The 18,835-nt window shown below is 47.0% G+C and overlaps 1 protein-coding gene and 1 long non-coding RNA gene across 2 annotated transcripts; one reads left to right on the plus strand and one right to left on the minus strand.

Moving 5' to 3' along the window:
• Positions 1–1,874: 1,874 nt before the first annotated feature.
• MPL (MPL proto-oncogene, thrombopoietin receptor) lies at positions 1,875–15,654 on the minus strand. The gene is made up of 12 exons (XM_029948593.1): positions 15,576–15,654; positions 15,294–15,426; positions 14,802–14,980; positions 13,962–14,260; positions 13,387–13,549; positions 13,009–13,135; positions 7,877–8,055; positions 7,574–7,716; positions 5,913–6,072; positions 5,665–5,761; positions 3,532–3,619; positions 1,875–3,318 (listed from the first exon to the last, which is right to left on the minus strand). The coding sequence occupies exons 1-12, from the start codon at positions 15,652–15,654 to the stop codon at positions 2,923–2,925; spliced, it is 2,043 nt and encodes a 680-aa protein (XP_029804453.1). The 3' UTR covers positions 1,875–2,922.
• Positions 13,068–17,251, plus strand: LOC115299232. Its single transcript, XR_003912056.1, has 3 exons — positions 13,068–13,089; positions 15,354–15,440; positions 16,084–17,251. It is a non-coding gene; the product is annotated as an uncharacterized LOC115299232 (long non-coding RNA).
• The last annotated feature ends 1,584 nt before the right edge of the window (positions 17,252–18,835 follow it).

An 18,835-nucleotide genomic window follows, 5' to 3' on the forward strand; every position in this document is an offset into this window, starting at 1 on the left:
CTCTGCATGTTTGAAGGTGAAAGCAAAAGAGCCAAGGAAGAGGAAAGAGCCAGGCAAGGGCCAGCTGATAGAACCAGGGGCCAGGGTTACCTTACCCAGGAAGAAATGGGATAGATAACACAGGGAGCTTTCTGGTCTAGGAAAGACAGAAAGAAGGCTTTCCCGTCTACCAAAGGTCACCAATTCTGTCAGTCAGCCCTCTCTTAGAGCTACTCTCTTGCAATCTAGTAACCACACTCCCCTTGATATCCAGGGGTGGTACCACTCCCAGCTCTTGCTAGTGCTGGGATAATGCACTAGTCTTAGGCTGGAGGGAAGGAGAACAAGGCTTAAGAGAAGGATAATTAGAGGCCAAGTTGCTGATTAGATGGGGGAACTCCCACCTGAAAGACTTGAATCTAGGAAAGCAAAGGACATGAAAAGAATAAAATTTGGTGATATGCAGAGGGGAGAAAAGCCCAGTTGGAATAATAAAAATAGCTCAATAAACACATTATTTACTATGTGCTTGACATTGTGTAAACACTTTTAATCCTAATGTAGGGAAACACTAGAAGAGGAAGAAATCAGGTTCTGAAGAGGGAAACCAAATATTTAGAGGTATGGAGTGGGATGAATAGGAAGATCAATCTGTAGGTACTATACAGGTTAGGTTTAAGGAGAGATATTGGAGGCAGAGATATTAGTTGGAAGGCTATAGCAATAGCTAAGTAGAGATGGAGGAGATGACCCTAGGAAGTCAAAGTGGTTAGGACATGAAGGCTGAGTGGTGTGAAGGTGAGAAGTTTAGTGGTTTGGCTCTCAATCCTAGTCTTGAGTCCCGAGGAATAGAGTTAGAGCCTTGAACCATGGCTAGTTGAAGAGACTGTGGAAAACAAGTATACTGGATGAAGTCCATTTGTCCTACTCAGACCCACTCTTCGTCCTTGTCTACCATGCCCTGTACCCTGTGAGGCTGATTTATATGGCCTACATCAATGGATTACCTTGGGCTTTGGTTTCTCTTTGGGTTCCCGCAAATGGGAGGATACTATGGATTAAATTGTGCCCCCGCCCCCTCATTCATATGTTGAATTCCTAAGCCCCAATACTCCAGAGTGGAGCCTTATTTGGAAATAGGATCATTGCAGATATAATTAGTTAAGATGAGGTCATTTCAGTGGGCCCTAATCCAGTGAAACTGGTGTCCTTATAAAATGGGGAAGCTTAAACACAGAAACACACAGGAGAATGTCATGTGAAGAGAAAGGCAGAAATGGGGGTGATGCTTCTTCTACAAGCCAAGGAACACCAGGATTGCCAGGAAACCACTAGAAGCTAGAGGACAGGCCTGGAACAGATTGTTCCCCACAGCTCTTGGAAGAAACCAACCCTAATGACACCCTGAACTTCTAAGCCTCCAGAACTGTGAGACAATACATTTCTGTTGTTTAAGCTACAAACTTTGTGGCACTTGGTTATGGCATTGCTAGCAAACTAATACAGAGGAGAACAGAGGATGGGGGGAGAGTGAGCATGAACTATTTATTTCCCGCTCCCTCCCTGCCGTGTCCCCACGGGTTGGTTGTATCTTTCTACCAAAGGTCACCACTCCTGTCAGGCAGCCCTCTCTTAGAGATGCTCTCTCTTAGTCTAGTAACCACACTCCCCCCTTACTCCTTGATGCCTAGGGGTGGTACCAGCTCCCAGCTATTGCTAGCGCTTGGATACTGCACTAGCCACTGATGGTTTTCCTAAATCCTGCCTTATCTTTATAAATATGGCCTTTATTAAACTCTCATCAAGATGTACAGTTTGAGTGTGCCATATCTTCTGCCAAGATCCTGACTAATACAGTGGGTATGTTTGGAACCAGCAAAAAAACAAAACAAAACAAAACAAAACCCCACATTTATTTGTGAATTTGAATGAGTCAGGGAAACCTATAAACAGAATGGCCTAAGCACATTTAACTGCTGAAAATGAATGGCCGAGAGAATGAGGGAACTTGGTATGAGGTTAAGGTGGCATTGTCCAGAAAGATGTCCTTCATTTAGAAAACATTTATTGAAGGCCAACTACCATGCACCAAGCACTGCTCTAGGTGCTGGGGGGAAAAGACAAATAAATCACATCCCTTGCCCTCAAGGAGCTCACAATCTAATAGTGGGAGACAAACATGTAAACAGTTACTTGAATAAAGCATCACAGGTACTATAGTAAGAGTCAGGGCTGGAGATAAGAACTTTGGAAAGATTAAAGAAAGTCAATGGATTCTTGAGGAACTATAAAATTAAGGGGTGGAAGACATGCCAGGATAAGAGAATAGGAAGGATTAATTACAATAGGTCAGGCATATTCAACACTACTATGTCCTAGGTACTGTGCTCTATTCGGATTATCTCACTTAATTCTCTTCACAAGTCTCTGAGGTTCTGTCATTATCCCTATTTTGATAAACTAGAAAATCAAGGCTAAAAGACTTTAAGTTATGTGCCTAGCAACTGGGTAAGAGAGAAATTGAACCCAGCTCTGACTCCAGAGTTTATGCTTTTAACTACTCCTATACTCGGAGCCAGGAGAGATGGCAATATTATGGAAGCCAAGGTAGAAGAGAATTTAAAGGGGAAATGAGTAGCCACCATGACAGATGCCACAGAGAGATCAAATAAATTGAGGACTGATAAGATCCTATTGGATCTTGGCAATTTCATGGTTTGAGGTGAACTTTGCTTGGGTAGTTCCTTCGCAAAGTAGGGGAGCTAACTAAAGTAGCGTGAAGACCAGATGGGAAGTGGGGATGTGGAGACGTCTTTTCAAGGAGTTGAGCATTAAGGAGAGAGAAAGCAGGTGAAAGTTAGCAGCTTAGTCAAATGAGCCTGGCGTGTGGAGCAAGGTTCCTGGCTTTATGTCAGCAGCAGTACCAAACGTCATCATCAGTGGTCAGTGTCGTGGAGCCCAACTATGAGGACAGACAGAGGGGGATGGACGTGAGGTCTGGGAGGTTTGTGTGGTGGGGTTGGGGTGGATAGGGAGGATGGGAAAAGAAGTCTGGTGGGTTTGGATCTGTCCAGGGTACTGGGAGAGAGGGGCCTGCCAGCAGCTTATAGGTAAGTAGGAATGGTTGGCAATGTGAGTGGTACAATAAGACCCCATCTCAGCCATGGGTGGGCACACGGACAGAGGCATGGTCCCCAGGCAAGAAGGGGGCAATCTTCGGTAGTCCATCTGGGCCTGGGAGGAACATAGGGCCACGGGAGTCTTCTCTGAGGACTTGGGTAGAATTTCAAGGGGGCTGGGTTCCACTTCCTCACAGGCATCTGAGACTGCAGGCTTGGGCTGGGAGAGATGGGGAGTGGGGGGGAAAGAGTCCAGATTAGAACAGGTCCTGTGGGAGGAGGCCGTGGATTGTGCAGGAAGGAGGCTTAGGCTGGGGGTAGAGCTTAGGGATAATATGCTGGTGGGCGAGGGCCTTGGAACAGTGTATAATGGGGCAAGGGTCCAGCTCCAGGCAGGGCTGGTGGTGGGGTGGGGGGAAGGGAAGGCACTCACTGGACTCAGTGCTGCAGTGTCCCTAAGGTACTGGCCTAGGACCCGGTGCAGGTCTGGAAGTGAGGGCCACAGGGCATGCTTCAGGCTCCTTGGGGAGAAGGAAGAGGACACTGAGTTACAGGAGTGAATTAGGAGGGAGGAGGAGACCACTGTGGTGGGTGTGAGGCTGAGGTCAGGGAGTAAGGCTTGGAGCAGTAAGAGTGTAGCCAAGGCAATAAAGGAAGATAGAGGAGAATAGATGAAAAGGAGGGAAGGGAAGTCAGTGGTGGAGAGGTTCAAAAAAGGGGTTTAAGTGTCCTCAAACATCCCCGCTTCAGGGCCTTTGTACTTGCCATTCTCTCTGCCTCTTGATTTGTTCCCTCATTTCATTTGGGTCTCTGCTCAAATGTCATCCTGACAGGCCTTCTCTGACTCCCATGTCTAAAATACTGCCACCTCCCTTCCCCATCCCTATTTCCTGCTCTGCTTTGTTTTTCTTTATAGCACTTATTGTATATGCATTACATTATTACCCTTTTTTTTTTTTTTGGTCTGCCTCACTCCAGTAGAATATAGACTCCATGAACACAAAGAGTTTGTCTATATCCTCAGACCTGTATCTCCAGGGTATAGAACACTGTCTGGCCCATAGCAGGCGCTCAACAAATTAGTTGAAGGGGTGAATGAAGAGAACGTCAAGGGTTTATTACTAAGTTACTGGGGAAGGTGGTCTCTCTGGGAAGAGTACGGATTAAGGTACGGTGGGGGAACCTCAAATTCTTTAGGCTCATATTTCCGCATGGAATGACTTTAGCCGAAGATTTCAGGCTTCTTTTGCGAACTCACTCGTATCTCTCCATGGGAGGAGTAATTTATCTGGCAAACTGGGGACAAGGAACTCAGTATGCCTGGTTCAGCAGCATCACCTTCCTCTTCTCCCCCAACTTTTGTTGGATCTGCCCACCTGCATAGAGACTACAATCCAGTCTGCTCATATATGTGAGTGGATTAAAAATTCAAAGAAAGGCATGTTTAAGGAGAGGTGGGAGCACAGAGGAGGGACATCTAACCTAGCCTAGGGTCACAAAAAGAGGCTGCTTCAAGAACCAAGAGATGTTACCAATGGAAGGACTGAGGTGTACAGATACTATCCTCATGTTTTGTTTATTTGTTTTTTATACCCTCATGTTTGTAACTTCCAGTGACATTTCTTTTCAGCCTTAGTCTTTCCACATAAACAAGTCATTAATAACATTTATTTAAGGATGTGCTATTTGGCAGGCGCTGTGCTGAGGATTTGAAGATGACCAAGTAAGGTAGATGGAAGACATATAATGAAAGAAATGCTGTAAAATGCTACTGGTACTGTGAAAGAAGTCTGTACTGAGGCACAAAGAGAGTAGCCAAGAGGGGAGGGTTAGGAAAATTTTCTAGGAGTTGGTGGAGAAAGTTATTTAAAGATAAAACGGTATTAGTCACCCAGCGAGGATATTCCTGGCAGAGGGGACATCATATGCAAAGGCAACGAGAAGTAAAATCACTTGATGTGTGGAGGAAATCACCAACAGTTTGGCAAGGCTGATGTACAGGGTGGGGGTGGGGGGTGCAAATTCTGGCAGGAGCCGATTTTACAGAGCCTTGCTTGTCATTCCAGAGTCTGGACTCTATCCTGGTGTGCTAGGCATGAGACTTAAGGAGGGGAGTGGGAGACTATCTGGGTGGCTGTGTGAAGCTAGATTGATGGGAAAAGAGGCTCCCTGTTTCAGTGAGCCCAGTAGGGTCTGTAGGGCTAGAAAAGGGGGGCTGCTGTTTAGCGAGGTTTAGGAGGTAGGATGACCAGACTGGGCCAGACTGGATAAAGGGGAGGAAGGCATCCAGTATTATAGTCTGGGTGATGGATGGACAGTAGCCTTGTTACTGAGATGAGGAGCCAGGAGGTGGGGTTGTTTGAGGTGTCCAGGACAGCGGGCATGTTAGGGTGTAAGCAGGCAGTGAGACTCCCAGGGGAAACATACAGGAAGTGGCTGAAGCCACAGGTGTGGCCCTAAGGTCCCCCGGAGGGCGGGTGTCACTGAGAAACTCTGGGATGCTTGTTTAGAGGCCTCCGGTCCCACCCGGACCACAGTCCCGTCTCCCGCGTGACGGGGGCGGTACCTGTAATGAGCAGGAAACTGCCACCTCAGCAGCAGCAGGCCCAGGAGGGTGCTTAGGCCCAGCACCACGAGAAGAGCGGTCACCAAGGAGATCCAGGCTAAGGGATGAAACCAGTCAGACCTCGGCGGCCCCAGGCTGGAGCCCCGCCCCCAGGCCAGCCAGACCCCGCCCTGGCCCCGCCCCCACGACCCGCCCCCAGCCCCTCCGCTCGCGCGGACGCAGAGCGCTTGCCGAGGCCGGGACCTCACCGGTCTCGGAGGCCGTCTCTACCCGCACTGGGTCTGACCAGGCGCTCCAGGGGCCTTGGTAGGTGGGGCCGTGGAGCCTTGCGCGCAGCTGTAAGCGGTAGTGGGAGCGCGGGCGCAGCTCCAAGGTCTCTCCCTGGGCGCCGAGGGGCGGCTCCAGCACCTGCGCAGAGGGGGGCCAGCCGGTGGGCAGGCCCCGGGCGGCGGTGCGCCGACGTAGCGGCCTCGAGAGCCTGGCTTCCTTTTGGCCTGAATCCTACAGCTTTGAATCTTCGGGGATCCGCCCCCCTCCCCCCTTAAGGAGACTCCCAGGCAGAAAACATGCATCCCGGCTGAGACCCCCTCTTTGACAACGGTCGCCCTCCCGAGGCACGCCGGGCCTTCGAGAAACGCTCCCCAACACACACGCTGGCACACAGACCTCATCTGCACGGAGAACTAACTCATCCTGACACAAAGACATACACACACTGACCAGGACACGTGGACGTCCTGCCAAAGATGCTCACCAGGGTCCAGGTCGGGCGATGGAAACCCCGGGCGCATTCAGATACTCAGGGCCACATGGACTGTTCAGAGTAACACGCATCCAGTAGTGGATGCTAGGTGCTGGGGGTACAAGGACAGATTCCAAGCAGAGGGAACAAGCGTAGTGTGGACAGGCAGGGAGACTGGCAATCAGGCTGTAAACAGTTAGGAACTGCTGACGATACGCCAAGCACTGGGCTGGGCACTGGGGAAAAGGATAAATGAAGCATGGTTTCTCACAAGTCTAGTGAGGAAGACATGCAATCAGTGCATCAGGCTGGGTGGTCAAAGATGAGGCGAAGGCAGTGGGAATAGGGATGTGAGGACTGTTCTTACAATAAACTCAACTTACTTGTTGATAAATGGAGGGAAGGGAAAAGGGAAAAAGGAGAAGAGTCCAGGCTGACTCCAGGATTGGATACCGGGGTAAGTGGTAGTGCAATTGTCAAATAGGGAACAAAGAAGTAAGTTTGAGAACGAAATATTGTATGGTTCCAGTTTGTTAAGTTCAACAACAGTCAAAACTTGTCAAAATAGTAGTGGTGTCAAAATAGTAGTTACCTTCTTGGGGGGGGGGTTGGGGGGATGTGACTGTAAGAGGCATGAGGAGTTTCTGGGATGCTAGAAATAACCTGTATCTTGATCTGTGTAATAGTTACATGGGTGTTTACATGTACAAATTAATTGTATATGTAAGATCTGTATACTTTAATGAATGTAACTTATACCTCAATAAAAAGGTAAAATAAGCTTGGGGAGAAAGACGAGTTTAGTTTTGGATATACTGGGTCTGAAATGCCCCAGGGGGCTTTTATGTAGAGCTCTCTGGTGAGAAATTGTATACACGTGTGGTTAATGAGAATGAAAGTAGGAACGAGTGAGATGGTTCAGCCAGAGAAATAGTATGAGAATCAGGAGAAACTGATATCTCTAAAGGGAAAGGGAAGAGAAAATTTCAAATGGCAGTAATCAACAGTATCAAATGTCAAAGAGAAATTAAGCTATGAATCAGATAAACATAGATCTACAAACCCAGACATAGATACATGGACACTTTCACTCTTGATAACAGACCCGATGAAACTCAGGAATACCGTGTGTAGTGAGGTCTGTGGGCATTTTCCCCTCGGTTTTACCTTCCAGTCTTGATGGCCTTCTCCTGTGTATCGGAGCTGATAGCAGATCTCCTGGGATCCCCAGGATGATGGGTGTTGCCATTCCAATTCCAGCTGCCCACTGGAGACCTCCCTCCAGTGCAAGTTTGGAGGGGGGATGAGCACTACAGGGATGCCAGCAGGGACTGGCCTAAGCCCTTCTGTGCATGAGATATCATGCCACCAGGGCCACGGGTCAGAAGTAACCAGAAGTTATCCTGGGCAACGGGTCAGGAGTGATAGGGGCAGGAGCTACGTGGGAGGACAAGGGAAGAAAATTCTTACCGGCCTGGCGGATCCAGAAAGGGGAGCCCAGGTAGCTGTGAACAGCACCCTGGGCTGTGGTCACCTCCACAAGGATGTGAATAACACTGTCGTTTCGTGACTTGAAGTGGCAGCGAGAGAACTGGGAGGGCTGTAATCCTGGAGATGTCTCCTCTTCACACTTCTCCCAGACAGGGTCCCTAAGAATCATCCCCATAGAGTCACTGAATCAGGCCTGCCTCAGAGACTAATCCTGATTATTCCCTTCCCACAGGTGATATGGCCTGTAGGGACCATACTCCAACTCCTCCCTTGGCTTCCAGGCCTTTCTCTGTGTCTTCCTGCCATGGTGTTTTGTTTTCTGAAGTTTACTTTGGCGTCCAGCCTCTTCCTCTTAGGGGAAGAGCTAGATGATACATGAAAATAGCCTGAGCTACAGAGTTCCTGCCTTGGCTTACTGGTATACAATGGTGGTAAATTATTTGATTGATCTCTGCTTCCATTTCCTCATTGATAAAAATGCGTGAATGATACCTACTTCACTGGATTGTTTCAAAGAGCTTTCTTCTTTCTGGCGGAATCATACTTATGTTTTTAATCCATTCTACAGCAGCCCTGTTAGTCACGTCTATGTATTATTTGACTATTAGATAATTACAACAGCCTCCCAACTGGCTTTTCTGCCTCCATTTTCCACTCCTTTCAGTTTGTTTTCCACATAGCTACCCGAATTTGCTTCCCAAATGTTGATTTGATAATGTCCAGAATAGATCACAAATCTGTCCATTTATTGAAATCTTTAACAATGCCACATGAGATGAACTACTTCCATCTCCTGTCTGGATTAAGGCAAACTTCTAACTGGTGACTCTGCTTCTATCTGTACTTCTTTATAATTTCACAGAGAAACATATCTTTTAAAAATGAAAATCACATCATATCATTCTTCTGCTTAAAATCCTTCAGTGGCTCTCTGTTCCACCTTAAATGAAATCCAAACTCCATACCAGACTCTATATGATTTAATTCTTCTCTACCTGGCTATTTTCCTGTAATTCTTACACCCATTTACCATCCTTCATCCACATGGACCTTCTTTCTGTGCTATAAATATGTACTGCCTTTGCACTTCACCTTGCCCTGGATTGCTCTGACTCTAGATCTTCATGTGACTCATTCTTTTTTGCCACTTAGGTCTCAGCTCACCTGTCACCTCCTTGGTGAAGCTTCTCTAGACCACAGAGTCTGGATTAGCACCCACATCCCATCCCTCTCACTTAGTCTCTACTGTATAACCTCATTTCTTGATTTCTTTACTTCCTTGTCACCCCTTCCTTTCCCCCTGAATAAACTGTAAGCCCCAACAATGTGGAAACTTTTCTGTTTCATTTGTCACTCTATTCCAATACCTGCCACATAGTCACCCTCAATAATTGTTTATTGCACAAGTGAACCACATCTCCTTCCTGATTATAATGCCTAAATGGCTAGCTATTACTAAAATTATTTATTAATATATGTCTTTAAACATTTAAAAAAATTTTTTGTTTTATTTGTTTTTGAGAGAGAGAGAGACAGCACGAGCAGGGGAGGGTCAGAGAGAGAGAGAGAGAGATACAGAATCCAAAGACAGGCTCCAGGCTCTGAGCTAGCTGTCAGCACTGAACCTGACATGGGGTTCAAACCCATGAACCGTGAGATCATGACCTGAGCTGAAGTCAGATGCTTAACTGAGCCACCCAGGTGCCCCTAAAAATTTTTTTTAAACATTTATTCATCCTTGAGAGACAGAGAGACAGAGCCAGGGCAGAGAGAGAGAGGAAGACAGAATCCAAAGCAGGCTCCAGGCTCTGAGCTGTCAACACAGAGCCTGATGCAGAGCTTGGATCATGAACTGTGAGATCATGACCTGAGCCAAAGTCGGATGCTTAACCAACTGAGCCACCCAGGCACCCCTATTAATATATTTATATGTTTACTTCTTTATTCAACAAATAATTGATACCATGTGCCAGGCACTGTGCTAGGCCCTATGAATACATAAAGGAATAATCAGGGAGCACTCATTCCAGTGGAAGATGCAGAAAAACAGATGGTATTTTTCTGTGGTGTGCCCTGGCTCGTTCGGAGAGTATCAAGGAGGATAATCTAACCTAGATTGGGAGGGTCAGAGAATACTTCCTAGGCAAGGCAGTGCTTAGACTGCGTCTTGGACTATAAATAGGATAGGCAGAAAGGACAAAGAAGCATACCAGGCACATACTTGTGCACAGATAAGAGATATAGTGCTTTGGGGGAAATTTGTTTTTTTTTTTTAATGTTTAATGTTTTATTTATTTTTGATACAGAGAGAGACAGAGCATGAGAGGGGGAAGGGCAGAGAGAGAAGGAGACACAGAACTGGAAGCAGGCTCCAGGCTCTGAGCTAAGCTGTCAGCACAGAGCCCAACGCGGGGCTCAAACCCACGAACGTGAGATCTGACCTGAGCCGAAGTCGGAGGCTTAACCGACTGAGCCACCCAGGCGCCCCTGGGGGAAATTTGAAGTGTACAGAATGCTTTTAGCTTAGAGGGCCTGGTGGTGAGTGGTAAATGGGAGAGGTAAATGGGAGAGGCCATGGATGGCCTTATGACCTTTCTAAGGAGCTTGAACTTAATCTTGTAATGATTATGGAGACATTTAAGGCTTTTAAACTGAAAATTGTCATAATTAGCATCGCACTTTGGGAAGATCACTGTAACTGTACGAATTTGCGAGGACAGACTAGAAGCAGGGAAATCCATTAGGACACTTTTATGGTTTCCATAAAAATTCCATGTGTGAGGTGATGAGGACCCGAAATAAGGTTGTGGCAATGGGGGTGGATGAAAATAGATGGATTCAGAGGATATTGAAGAGGTAGAAATGATAAGATCATTTCTGATTGGACCTGGAGGGTGGGGAAATGGCGGAAGTCCAGGTAGAGGCCCATGTTTCGGCCTGAAAAACCAAGTTGATGTAGGATGGAGGACAATTAAAGGAGGAGCAGGTTTTGGTAGAAGAAATGATGACTTCAGTTTCACTCCCCTTTAATCCATTCATGGCGTGTCTAGACTATGGAAGTCTGTGCCCTTATTTAAAAGAATGAGTTGAATCTTTTTTTTTTTTAATTTTTTAAAAATGTTTTATTTATTTTTGATACAGAGAGAGACAGAGCATGAGAGGGGAAGGGGGAGAGAGAGAAGGACACAGAACCGGAAGCAGGCTCCAGGCTCCGAGCTAGCCGTCAGCACAGAGCCTGACGCGGGGCTCGAACCCATGAACGTGAGATCTGACCTGAGCCGAAGTCGGAGGCTTAACCAACTGAGCCACCCAGGCGCCCCGAGTTGAATCTTTTTGTAATGGGCTCCAAGACATACTTTAAAAAGTTTTTTAAATGTTTATTTATTTTTGAGAAAGAGGCAAACACACACACACACACACACACACACACACAGCATGAGCTGAGGGGCAGCGAGAGAGAATCCCAAGCAAGCTCTGTGCTGTTAGCACAGAGTCCAAGGCAGGGTTTGAACTCGTGAACTGTAAGGTCATGACCTGAGTCGAAGTCAGATGCTTAACCAAGTGAGCCACTCAGGTGCCCCTCCAAGACATATTTTTAAGTAAAAAAGTAAGTTAGCAAACCATAAATATAATGAGATCCAACTTCTATTGAAAATTAAATGTGTATAGACATGTATAAGTACAGGGGAAAACTGGAAGAACACATTAAAGCTGTTAATGGTATTTGGTTTTTTCATTATTTATTAATTTAACAACTTTTTACTGAGTACCTACTATGTTCCATGCACTGTGGTAAGTGAGAATACATTAGTGAGTAAAATCAGACACTGATTTCCCCCTTAGGGATCATGGATAGTCATGATCAGCCTTTCTCAATTGGAGTTCTGAGAGAGAATGATATTATCAGTCAAATGACCCCATAAAGTATAAACATAAAATTGTAACTATGAAAAATACTTAAGAAGGAGAGGTATATGGTACAATAAGTATGTATAATAGTGTTATTGGACCTAATGGGAAAGATCAGGGGAGGGTTCCCTGAAGAGATGACATTTGAGTTGAGAACTGAAGGATAAGTAGAAGTTATGACAGGAGGGCTGGGTAGACAGCACGTGCAGAGACCCAGAGGCAGGGGAGAATATGGCAGATAGAAAGGGACTAAAGAGTCATAGGAAAAAACAGCAGAGTGTAAGATGAAGTTGAAGGCATAGGTAGGGGCTAAGTCTTTCAGTAATTTATAAGGTCACAATAGTGTTCTTTTTCTTTCTTTCTTTTTTTTTTATCCCAAGATTATTGGGAAGCTATTGAAAACTTTTAAGCTGAAAGCATTATATTTATTTTTGCACTTTAAAAGATCATTCCAGGGGCACCTGGATGACTCAGTCATTTGAGTGTCTGACCAACTTTTGATTTCAGCTCAGGAGCATGTTTAAGATTCTCTCTCTCCCACTACCCCCCACCCCTGCTCGATTGTGTGAGCTCTCTCTCTCTCTCTAAAAACTAAAAAAAAAAAAAAAAAAAAGAAAAAAAAAAAGATCAGCTTCTATGTGGAGAATGATTCAGAGGATTCAAGAGGTGCCCAGTTAATAAGTTTTCCTGGTAGTCCAAGTGAGCTAGGGGAATGGCAGTGATGAAAAGTGGACAGATTCTAGAGATATTTAATAAGTAAAACCAATAAGACATGGCTTTAAATTAGATCTGGGAGGAGCCGACAGATCAGTGAGGTGCTTGCTGCTAAATCTTAAAGGCGAGGTTTTGATTGGATTTGATGGATAATGGAGGGCTGCAGCACCTATTTGAGTAGAGGCCATTCAAAGTTTGAGTTTAACAAAGGTCGCTCTGTCAGCAGCATGGGGGATAAATTGCAGGTGAATGAGAATATAGGCAGTTGCAGGGGTCCAGGTGACATTAAATCTGGACGAAACCAAGGCATTCCAACGGGGATGGAGAGAGATTGAGAAGGTAAAATACCTACCCGAGGATTTGTGCATGGAGGCCATTTGGTTTTGGGACAAAGGAGGGGAGTGAAGAGGACCATGAACAATGTCTCCCGTTCTGTGTGATTGTCTCTTTCTCACGACATCAAGCTCAACCAGAAGTTCAGCTCTTACCTGTTTCCGGGACAGCACTGTGCCCTGCTGTGGTAGAAGAAGCCTTGGGAGCTAGCATGGTCCTCTTGCTGCCATTGACAGGTAACATTCTTCAGGTTCAAGGTAAAGCACTGTAGTCCAATTTCCACTAAGTTAACAGAAGGAAGTCCCATCAGGGCCAAAACATTACCACTCTATAGGATATCCAGATCATCTTCACATATAACTTGGAATATTTACTTTCATTCTTTGTTCTCTCCTTAAATATAGTTCTCTGTCCAGTGACAAGTTTGAGGTCATCAAGAAAGAGCGTGGTTCTCAGAGCTTCCATATCCAGTCCAGACCTGCCTAGAGATCTTTTCTATCTCCCCCCATCTTCCCATTCTTTTGTTGACTTACCTGCATCTCCAGGCAGGTCCACAGTTGCAGGGAGGGACCAGGATCCCCAGGAGCCAAGGAGGGAGACCCCGTCGGGTTGGCTGCGTAGCTGGAGCTTGTAGGATTTACCAGGCTGGAGCCCTGAGATGAGGCAGCTTCCACTCATCACTGTCAAAGATGACACCTTGGGAGAAGAATCTCAGCCTCATAATCTAGGTCTGCCTCTCAACCCAAACAGCCTCCATCTCTTATATTTGAAGCCCCACAGCATACCTGTGGAGAGATGCCCAATTCCTCACTGGATAGATTTGCCCAACTCCTCACTGGATAGATATGCACACAGACTAGGGGCCAGGTCGGTAGGTTTCAGGTAGTGCTTTTTAGGGAAATCCCCATTACCTCAAAGGCCTGAAACACTCAATTTTGTTGATGTGAATGACCCAAAGTGGGAGATTCCTAAATAGACATGGCTCCCATGCTCATACTAACTCCTCAAGGACCAAACCGATCTGGAATCCCCAAAGTACACCCTGTCCTTTCTTGGGACAAAATTAGGGGTAGGAGATAGGAGGTAGTGCAGAAAAAGACCAGGATACTTCTCTAGTTGGGGACATCTGCTCAGATGGATCCTGTTGGGGCATCATGGGCTGAGCACATGGAGGCTGGTGCAGAGCCTGGGCTGGGTTTATTCTCTGCAGAGCTGGACAGCAGGTTTCTGTGGGCAGCAGCTGCACGACCGTGAGAGCAGTGGAATTCCAGGGATCCTTGGGGCCATAGCGGAGTTCGTGCCTCAGGAAATCACTGATTTCAGGAGCTGGGGTCTCCCAGCTGATCTGAAGTTCCCCTGGTTGGCTTCCACCCATGGCCTTAATGATATTTGGGGGAGCTGGCAGGCCTGAGGGAAGACAGGGTACGTTACAACTCTCTGAGTGCCACAGTCTAACCCACGGACTGTAGAGAGAGGAGCTGGAAGCTGGATTGCAGGCAGCCCTTGGGTTCTGGAAGATCACAGACCATTGGTCTCTTGGAAGCCGGGGCAAGGAGACTCCTTATCCTGTTCTCCTTTCCTCATTAGAGTAGTGGCCTCTTTTCAGGTATGTTAGACTCTGTGATCCTCAAGAGCAGGAGCCTTTTCATTTCTGTATCCTTGTCACCTAGCACAGTGCCTGGCACATAGAAAGCAGTCTGTGACTGTTGAATGAGTAGATGAATAGGTTAGTGAAGGGGGGCAGGCACCGGTTGTCTCTGGTGTGAAATGAAGACTAGTTTTGGGTGCCAAGTCTGGGAAGAATGATAAGGGGGTCTTGAGGTACCTCTAGCATCTGGTAATGAAGGGCATCTATGTTGCCCCCAAAAGAGCACAGACCAGTCTGATCCTACAAGCTGGATGAGGGCAGCAAATAGAGGGACCAGGGTGACAGGAGGATGGCCCTTACCCACAGTATCCACAAAGAGCACCCGCTGGGTCAGAGTCTGGTTCAGAAACATGTTCTTCACCCAGAGGTGCAGTGGAAAGAAGAGGCGAACTTCATCCTGGGCTGGAAAGTGGCACACATATCGGGTTCCAAAGGGCAGCACATTCTCAAAACTAAGAGGGCAGGCACGGGGCTTCTCCCTGTGGGAGTAGGAGAAGTCTGTTCTACCTACATGGCCACCATGACAAGCTCTGAGAACCCAAGTCTGGCCTGAGCCCAACTTCTATTTACATTACTGCCATTTTTCTTCTTAGTGTCTGGGATAAGTGGGATTGGGGGTTATGCAGGGGCTGGACTGGTGATATCCAAAGCACATCTGTTCATTAAAGCTACTGAGGGCATGTACTTAGAGTGGTGCCCTGACAGGGCCTAAGGCGGGGAAGCTATAGGAGCGGGGCTCAGTGAGTTAGTACAGGACAGATACAGGGGAGTGTGGAATAGCCCAGCACATACCCTGGATAAGCATATAGCAGCTGGTATGTTCCATTGGGCGCTGCTTCTTCCTCATCCCAGAAGCAAGTGAGGTCCTCAAAGGTTCGAGAGAAACATTTCAGGGGCTCTGAATCCACGGCGAGCAAGGAGGTATCTGAGGAACAGCTGGTGAGTTGGGCTCTGGGTCCTCCCAGGCATGTTTATGGGCAAGAGTAGAGGACTAGAGGGAGCCTCCTACCTTGCACCCCTCCCAGGGCTCCCTCTTCCTGGGTATAGGTGATTTCCACCCTCCATACACCTCACCTTGGCTGCTGACTTGTGACAGGTTTTGGGGGGCCAGGAGGAGGCAGGAGGTGACCACCAGGAGGGCCCAGGAGGGCATCTTCTCCGGCACTGTGTGCCTGCCTTAGCCCATCCTCCTCTCAGGAAGCCGGGCCCCAATCCCCTCCCGGGCCAGCCCCTCAGGTTCCTGTCAGATACAGCCCCACGTCCTGTCCCTGTCCCTGCCCCTGTGGGGCCCATCCAGACCACACTGAGGCCAAGGGCCAGGGGAGGGGGAGTGGGAGTGGGCAGGAGAGTAGGAGGAATTTGAAAGAGAAGATACAGGGCTTTTGGTGGGAGGGAGATGGGGGTTACATTTTTGACTGTATACCAGAAAGAGGCTAAGCCTCTGTGTGTGTCTATGTCAACTGTTATAGAAGGGCATATTATCAACAAGAATAGCAACATTTACTGAGCACTTACTATGCTGATACCTGCTCAGGACTTTATTGACTCAGCTCATCCTCACAATAGTCTTTTTCCATTCTAGAGATGAGGAAACTGAGATGCAGGGAAGTTAAAAGATTTACCCAAGATCACAGATCTACGGAGACTTAAAGCTCAGGAGGTCAAGTTTCAGAACCCAAGCACTTAACAACCACGCCAGGCGATTGGAAGGCGTAAATCCATTGAGAAATGACTGCCTCACAACCATAACAAAATGGTGGCTATTTCCACTTTAATGGGTTCTGTAAATTTGTGCAACATTCTCCCTGGAACTGAATGTGCACCCTCCGTTGTGGGTAGTCCCCAGCTGTCTCTTGTCCTTTGCGACTCAAAGGGTGGTTTGTGGACCAGCAGCAACAGCATTATCTGGGAGCTTGTTAGAAATGCGAAATCTTAGGCCGCCCCCTGGACCTACTAAAACAGAATCTGCACTTTACCAAAATCCCCAGGGGATTCAAATACACATTGACGTTTGCAAAGCACTGGTCTCAAGTGGCTCAGCTTGTGCTCATCTTCTTCACATCAATAGCAAAAGAGTAGGTATGATCCTTTGTCTGAAGCCCAGCCTCCTCCTGGGGCTGTTTTAACTATGGGTAGCTTTTATGTTACCTCTCAGGAGCTTTGACTCTTGCAGGGTAGAGGGGAGTGCGTGCCACATTAGCTCCAAGATTTAGCCCTTCTGGCTTCAGCTACAGCTATCATTGCTGGCTCTACAGGCTAAGTGGCCTCAATATCACCTTTCTCTCCTCCTCCTCAATTAATGTTACTTATAGAGAGATGGAGGGGGGGGTGTGTGGTTGGAGAGAATAAATGGAAATCCTTTAGCCTTCCTGTGAGGGCTTAGCTTCTCTGGCACTGCTTCTCTGCAAGAAGTCCCTGAGGCCAGGTTTGTTCAGTTCCTGCCCAGCTCTCAGGTTACAAGGACCAACTTCCTCTGTCCAATGGGGATGACTTTGGATGCCTCCCCAGCCCCCAGTCAAGGGCCACCCAACCTCCAGGTCAAGTGAGAGGGAAGGAAACACATCTTTCATGTTCACAGGGTCCTGATGCTTTGACACTATGTATATGCCCATGACTTCAAAACTAGTATCCCCAGCTGTGACGTCCCCTGGGCTCCAGGTTTGGATTGCCAACTACCTACTTGGCATCTCTACTTGCATGTCTAATGGGCATCTTACACTTAAAATGGCCAAAATAAAACTCGATTCTGGTTCCCACACCTAAGACTGTGATTTTGTTTCTTTTTCCTCTAGTCTTAACCACCTCTATAAGTGGCACTACCATCTACTCAACTGACCAAACTCAAAACCTCAATATTCCTTGATTCATATCTTTCTCCTACCCTACATTCAAGTCACTAGTAAGTCCTATTCAATATTCTTTCAAAATGTACCTTGGATCTGAACACTATTTACTACTTCCGGCCATGCTAGTCCACGTCTGGGCTACTGCAGTAGCTTCCTACCACCTTTACTCTTACCTGGGGTGGGGCAGTCCGTCCTCCAGTCCTCTACATGACAGAGCCAGATGTTTAAAATGCAATTCAGATGTCTTCATTCTTCTGCTTAAAAGCTTCTGATGATTTCCAACTGTGCTTAGGATAACATCCAAACACCTTCTAACAGCATACGAAGTCCTGCTTGACGTGGCCCCCACTTACTTAAATCTCATTTCCTACCACTGTCTTCACTCTCAACCAGCCACAATAACCTCATTGTGTCTCTCATCTCAATCCTTATCACACTCCACATTTCTGCAACGTTTGATATTCTCCTCCTTCCTAGGCTTCTACCATGTATCACATTCTCCTGGTTTCCTCCTACCCCTGGAACATTCTCTCCCAGTTTCTTGCTTTCTTTACTCTTTCTCTTAAATGTTATTCCCCAGGTGTCCTTGCTTTGCCTTTTAGATTCCCTGAGTGATCTCATGGCTTCAATTCCATCGATAGACCAGTTACTCCCAAGACTATACCACTCTCTTGAACAGATTCTTAGTTACTTTTAGGATGCCTCTGTTTGATGTACCATAGGCACTTCACCTTAACTCAAGAGTCCCCAAAGCAACTATCACTAACTCCCATACACCCTTTCGGATTTTCTTTTCCTACGTGCTGCATCTCACCCTAGGCTCCTAGCATCTAAGCCTGGAACCTGAAAGTTTCCTCAAATCTTCATTCTGCCTTTACTCCAGCATTCAAGACTTACTGAGTCTGGGACCTCTACAGGGAGGCAGTATAATAGTGGTTAAGGATGCAGAACCCGCAAGCTAAGGGACTTTGTCTGAGGATCAAGATGGGGGCTTTGTGCTCCTGCATGAAAGGGGGTCCAGGTACCTGTCCCTGTCACGTTTCCATTTTTCTTTATTTCCACACAGCTGAGCATTCACAGAGTAGGGAGTAAACTTCAGACTCAGTATTAGGTATCACGGGTGCCTTCCCCAGTCCTTTGCTTCTTTAGAATATCAAGCCAGAACCAGAAGAGTCCTGGGGGGAAAGGAGATCGCTTAGGTTTGCCTGTTCTTTGGCCAAAGAGTTCTAGTAGGCTCCTCGAGGTCCAGCCTGGGTCAGCAGGCCTAGGCTTTTCTGTTGGGATATAAGGCCAAAGCCCCGGCTTACAAAAGCCTGGATTTGATCTCTGTGCAGCCGTTGCTCAGAGAATTTAAGGGGTTGCTGGATGAGGCTTGGCTCGCACAGCGTGTGCTTTGTCAAACCACTCTCTGGGGCGGAAGGGAGGTCAGAGCACTGTATTTCCCCCACACTTTTGTCCATGTTGTTTTAAGTTTGTTATTCTGATAGC

This window comes from Suricata suricatta, chromosome 8, assembly GCF_006229205.1.
Source record: "Suricata suricatta isolate VVHF042 chromosome 8, meerkat_22Aug2017_6uvM2_HiC, whole genome shotgun sequence".
Classification (NCBI taxonomy): domain Eukaryota; kingdom Metazoa; phylum Chordata; class Mammalia; order Carnivora; family Herpestidae; genus Suricata; species Suricata suricatta.

What these genes read in the sequence shown, in the direction of transcription:
- MPL (XM_029948593.1), bottom strand. Translation starts at nt 15,654, where the DNA reads ATGCCCTCCTGGGCCCTCCTGGTGGTCACCTCCTGCCTCCTCCTGGCC. An exon ending in CTGCTATATGCTTATCCAGG is followed by an intron (nt 14,981 to 15,293) that starts GTATGTGCTGGG and finishes CTACTCCCACAG; the next exon opens with GGAGAAGCCCCGTGCCTGCC. An exon ending in CAGTTTCCTGCTCATTACAG is followed by an intron (nt 3,620 to 5,664) that starts GTACCGCCCCCG and finishes CTTCTCCCCAAG; the next exon opens with GAGCCTGAAGCATGCCCTGT.